We start from the raw sequence: 5,948 nt of genomic DNA, 5'->3' as shown, positions 1-5,948 counted from the left end.
CATGTCCTCACACACATATAGATCTCACATGCGCACACACCTTCAGGCTGCGCTGACTCCCTGGACTGGTTGGGGTCTTCGATGATCTCAGCGTCGGTGACTGTCGTCCTGGCACCTCACCGCCTGGAGGAAAGAAATGAACAGCAATCCTAAACCAAGACAGTAACAACTGCAGTACAACTCTGACATTTTCTTCTTCTTTGCGCCCAACAGGGTAGTTGTTGGTGGTTTTAGTGTTTGTGTACGGTGTTTATGCACGTAAGGAATCTTCTGTATGTGTAAGTGTGTGTGTACCTGATACAGGTGACTTGGACCTGGGCACTCCAGGGCTTCTGGGTCCAGTGGCCTTAACAGGGGCAGATGACCGGGATGATTTCATCTTACACTCTAAGACAGATGCAAAGACCAAAATCAAAACAGAAACAAAAAAACGGAAATCCAAACTGCCTGCCTGATGGTTCTATGGTGTTATACAAACTAATACACAAGGATCTCTATGGTGTGCATGCGTGTGTGTGTGTGTTTTGTGGAGTGTTTGGCCCGTCACCATTAACAAACGCGACAGCAGTGGCTTTTCCTGCGTGTCCGATTGCGGCATCATCCTGGGCATAACGGAACTTCTCAGGGCCGCACGCGATGAATACATCGTCGTCGCCGAAGAAGTCCTGAAGGCTTGTGAGCTACAGCGAGACAGAAGGAGAAGGTCAGAATCATGAACGGCAGAATTCTGCCGTGGAGATCTTATCATACCAAACCCTCCCGGTCAGCAACTTTTAGACTGTTGTTTAAATCTGATAATTGTGGGTAATGCCCTGCATTTTTCCAAACTGATTTGATAACGTTTTGTAATTTACGCTTTCAGGAGCGATGCATTGTCAGCTCACCATTGGGGCATATAGAGGACTACCTCTGATTTGTGTCAGGATGGTGTTAAAATGTGCTGAAATTGTGAAATGCACACTTCACACACTCACACATATGATACTCAGGACAGCTGTTAATATATATGCTGAGCTTAGCAAAGAGCAGTGTTTAATTTCAGAGAGTCACTGGGAGGTTTAGTCTGCTGTTTCTTTCAGAAAATGGCAATGTCATTGATTAAGTACAGGAGTGCACATGCATGTGTGCACACACACACACACACACACACACACACACACACACACACACACGTACACACTTCTGTCTCAGCAAGAACAAGTGAGTCTTTCAAGGATTCCCCTCTTTTTCTGCAGTAGAAAATGTGTGGCATACAAATGAACACTGGACTTCTCCTCTCACGCACGCGTGCGCATACACACACCACCTAGTGTGGTTGCTCCCTTGGCTGAGGCATTCAGAGAGTTCACTCAGGAGAAGAGGAGAGGAGAAAGGTTACCATGGCAACCGGCCCTCAGCCAGGAGCTCTGTTTGCAGAACTGGGATTTTCCTGCTCAATACACACACACCCACACAGACACACACACACCCACCCCCCACCCCCCACCCCCTGCTTACTAAGCAGTCACACTATAGTTTATGATGCATTTCCTCTACAGTTTGCTAGGGCACACTGTCCCACACATACAGAAACAGAGGAGGACATGTGTCAGGGTACCGTGGCAGGTCGGGGTCTCTGAGGGCAGATGCTACTCAGCAGGCTGGACTTCTAATCAGCCCATTCCTGCCTCATAAGTGCAAACACAGGCCTGCTTCCTTGATCAAAGCTTCAACACTCAAGAGCAGCATACGAGAATGAGAAGGATGCTAATAAAGTGACGAGCTACGTGCACATATTGTGAACAGATGAACCAAATGCTTAGTGGAAAACAAGACAAGCAAAGCCATTTCTTACGCACAGTGCCATTTTCTCCGGTTCTAATGTTCTGTATGTTCTAAGATTCCATAAAAATAAACTCGGTCTCATATCCGATTGCAGGGTTCGTATACCAGTGTGTGGACACCTCTGTGTCAACTGATCTGACATCCCGTCTGGCTGTTCCCATTACTAAAGTCTCAGTGAAAGGACAGGCGAGGCCAGAGAGATGTGGGAGCGTTGGAAGCTGGAGCTCAGGTTTATCTACAATGCACATGTGACCGTGTCCTCTCCTTTACGTAGATAGTGACAGTATTCTAAAGAAGAGGCTCTGCAGTTTGATAAAGGAAACTAATTACATATCTGGAAACGAATGACATATCGTGGGGGGGAGTCTGACTGCAAGTCATGCAACAGGAACCATTTAACGTGAGCTTGTCACTAATGTCAGTTCTGAGCAATATTAGCGCAGTCATGTGAATTGATGAGTAAAATAACAGGTTGGTATTGACTTACCAAAAGGGAATGTGCCAGTGTGGGCAAAGAGTGAAGAATGGTTCCACACTACAAAAGTGGTTACATAGCATTGACTAGTACACACACATCTTACCTGACCTGTGAAATCATTCTTATGCCCCATATACGATCAGAAAATGCCCCCACAGAGCAAAGCACACACACACACACACACACACACACACACACACACACACACACACACACACACACACACACACACACACACACACACACACACACACACACACCTGCTTGCCATCCAGAGTGTACAGCTTCTTCACAGCTCCAGAGTCGAGCTTAATGGCCTCGGTGATATCAGCGAGCACCTGCTCAAAAGAGTGCGCCGTCTTCTTGTTCAGCAGTACCCTGACGGCCTTGCGCGGCTTCACTCCGCTCCGGATCACCGTCACCAGCTTGGGCTTGATGAAACCTTTGCTTTCCCTACCTTCGGCAGCTACCTGCTGGACTCCGCTCGAACCCTGCCGCCCCACCCCGACTCCGCCCCCTGGACCCGCCCCCAGTACCACTCCAGCCATTCGGGAACCCCAGTTAGGGTTCACGTTCTTGGTGTAGTCCACCTTCCTGAAAGGCTCATTGGATGCGCAGACGTAGCTCTCACCTGCAGGAGACGAGGGCTCAGTGTTACACGCGTAACTTTTATAGTCAAGCCTAATGAGTAGGTCGGCGATGAAAATTTATGACTTCACAAATTCTGTTACTTTGTCAACATGACTTTATTTGAAGCAACTATATTTTAATGTAAATTCCTTTTAAAAAACTATTCATGCGTCAATAGGAAGTCATTGTCTCAGGTAGTTCATATGTTTGTGCTCTAGCTGTCACAATATTTTGGAGGCTATTGTTTCAAATAAACATGGATAATGAATAATCGTGGACTAAAATTTCTTTTCAATTGAGAACCCATACTCTCAGTGTGATATCTGCACACAGTAATAAACCATTACACAGGTGAATCAAACAGTTTCTAGTAGGAAAAAAAGCACTAGCTCTGAAACGTTAAAATACAATTTTACATCTAGTTTTTCCAGTTGATCTCAGATCAGCTCTTCCGGTGTTGTTGTTTCTATTGGAATTGGTTTCCTTGTTAATAGGGAAATACGATGCGTCTTGGAAAACGGATTCTCTGTATTGATCTCAGGGCTATTGCGGTTCTACACCACTACAAGCACTTCAGATTTACGCTCCCAGGATAATTATCGAAAGCAAACGGACAGGACGAGTGTGTGCACACTTTATCTGGAAGACGGAAGGAGAGTCGCTTTAAGTTGAATTTCTGCAAATCGAAGCACTTACAGGATTCCGGCAAAGGAAAGCGCGCGCTGAAGCGGAGAGAGCGCGTGAGGGGCAGGAGAACACGAGACGGGAGACAAAGCGGGATGAATGTGTGAAATGTTAAGGGGGAACGGTGTAGTGTGAAATGAAATACGTCAAAATTGCATAAAAGGTATTTAAAAACGCGCTAATTGCATTAAAACATACTTAAAGAGCTAGATGGCGTTAATTCAACGATGCGGCATTACGACAAGAAATTAGAAAATGAATGAAATTATGAAATGGGGTTTGGCGACAATCTGTCCCCCTCTTATACTTGGAATGAACCTCAACGCTCTTTTGCTCTTTGTATCTGCGGAGATGAACCGAACTGTTTTATCACGGCTGAGGGGGCAAGTATAGTTTTATAGCGGAGCGCTAAAGTCGCTCACATCTTATACATATAATTTCTTTTCACATTTTATAAAATGAATCTTCTCATTCGTTGTAAAGGATTTATTTGACTAGAATGCGACCACTAGCGTCACGTATGGCTCCGCCCTCCCAGTATTACCGGAGTAGACTTGCTACGATCAGCGAATTTAACCGGTGGGGTTTTCTGTTGGGCTCGCCGTGTGTCTGTATGCGCACAAGCGCGTTTGTGTGTTCACTAATCTGCAATGTGCGTGATTTAAAATCGTACATCCCTTAACTCCGGGTGGATTCATGCACTTTAGCTGGTGAGACACGTGTTCGCTTTTGCTCCTTGTCTTACCTTCTACAAGATCGTCCAAGCTTGCAACCTTCTTTGCGCCATCGACAGTGTAGATATTGCGCACACCTTGTGGAAGGTGCAGGTTGTCCGCCAGCGAGCGGGTTAGCTCCGCGAGTAGTGCGTCCAGCGACCTGAAACGATCATTTGATACCGCGTAAACGAGCCCTTTGAAATACCGGTCTCCATTTCGGTAGAAGCGGACCTTCTTGGCCCGTTTCTCAGAGCTCAGTGCCTGGAGCGTACGGGTCCGGTAGAAGCTGCAGTTTGCGCTATGAGCCGGGCTCGGGACCAGGCTGCTCGCACGGGAGCCGGACGGCGACCCCGAACCGGTGGCGCGCGTGGAACGATGCGCCTTATCCCGTTCGTCGAAATGTTCTAGTTCAATGCTTCGGCTGAGAGACATTTCCGCTCGACAACCGACCTCTTCGATGCTCTGGACGGACGTTTTTTGATTGTTTTGTTGTTTTTTTTAATCGCAGGGCGATCCTGACAGGTCAGCAGTGTTTCACCGTAAAACCCGCTTTTGTAGAAAACACTATTCCCTCTCCCTGATCACATAGCACAATAACGGCGGTGTGTCACCGTATGCTGACCGGTTTTCGCGAGCGAGAGGAGCAGTACAGTACGCCAGCATGATTTACATTCAACACAAAAGTGCTACCTACGGTGCGCCGCTCCTTTTCGCCAATAGATTAGTCCTTTAACAAACGCGTCACCCCGAAATACTACGGGATGATCAAATCGTCTGGGATGTGCGGCCGGGAAAGGTTGAGGGAAATAATCCAAATAAATTCTGTTTGATCACAATCAAAGTTAGTAATAAATTAATGATTGTTCTTTGACAGCGTCACTCAGACGAGCAGCCAGCAGTTGTCTTGATGATGAGGCGATATCCTGCTTCATACCAACGTCAAAATTCCAGACTGGATGTTAAAGTCCCGGTAAAAAAAAAAGGATGCGATGGGCATTAGGATTCAAAAAGCGCCCTTTTTACCTGGGGGCGGATTGATGCTCCGTCACTGCAGGTACAAGGGTGCGCCGCGCTGTAGCCGGGCAGCATGGCCGCTGACGAGAGCGCGCAGACCTCTCCTCACCCTTTCTGCGCGACGTCCTAAAGCAGGTGAGCGCCCATTCGTGACCGCGCGTAAGACGCCTAGAGACTGTTATCCGCCGGGTCTTAGTGCACCCCGGGTAGCCTAGTTACGGATGCTGTAAAAAAAAAAAAAAAAAAAAAAAAAAAAAAAAGATTACATGTATTTATTTTTAATGTAAGGGATTACATATTTTACAAATAGTTTCAGTTTCACAGAACAACCTAACAAAACACTTTATTGTGAATTAATGTCAAGCGTGCCGTGGTAAAGTGGAAATATTGCACAGCTTCCCGTTCCTGGGATTGCACATCAGAAACAGCCTCTCATGGTCCCTGAACACGTCGCCCTCACTGAAGAAAGCTCAACAGCGCCTCTGCTTCCTAACGGAACACAAGACGGCCACTATGTGCACGACCATCCTGCCGTGCGTGAGGCATCACTGTCTGGGGCAGAAACTGCTCTGCCTCAGACAGGAATTCACTGCAGTGGTTGT

General features: G+C 47.0%; 1 protein-coding gene across 2 annotated transcripts in view; it reads right to left on the bottom strand.

The window, feature by feature from the left end:
• dclk2b (doublecortin-like kinase 2b) overlaps positions 1–5,445 on the bottom strand; it is a 15,975-nt gene extending 10,530 nt beyond the window's left edge. Inside the window, exons 1-5 of one of the 2 annotated variants that reach the window (XM_035521689.2) lie at positions 4,362–5,445; positions 2,563–2,933; positions 548–680; positions 295–387; positions 41–123 (exon numbers count right to left, since the gene is read on the bottom strand). In XM_035521689.2, coding sequence (XP_035377582.1) covers positions 41–123; positions 295–387; positions 548–680; positions 2,563–2,933; positions 4,362–4,764 — 1,083 coding nt within the window. In that variant the 5' untranslated portion in view covers positions 4,765–5,445. The remainder of the gene's footprint in view (positions 1–40; positions 124–294; positions 388–547; positions 681–2,562; positions 2,934–4,361) is intronic. The other variant, XM_035521690.2, reaches the window with a different exon arrangement.
• Between the last annotated feature and the right edge of the window lie 503 nt (positions 5,446–5,948).

Source organism: Electrophorus electricus, chromosome 21 (genome assembly GCF_041902795.1).
Source record: "Electrophorus electricus isolate QZ-2024a chromosome 21, ASM4190279v1, whole genome shotgun sequence".
NCBI classification, from domain to species: domain Eukaryota; kingdom Metazoa; phylum Chordata; class Actinopteri; order Gymnotiformes; family Gymnotidae; genus Electrophorus; species Electrophorus electricus.
Note: the sequence above shows the minus strand (reverse complement) of the source record. Positions and strands in the feature narration are given on the sequence as shown.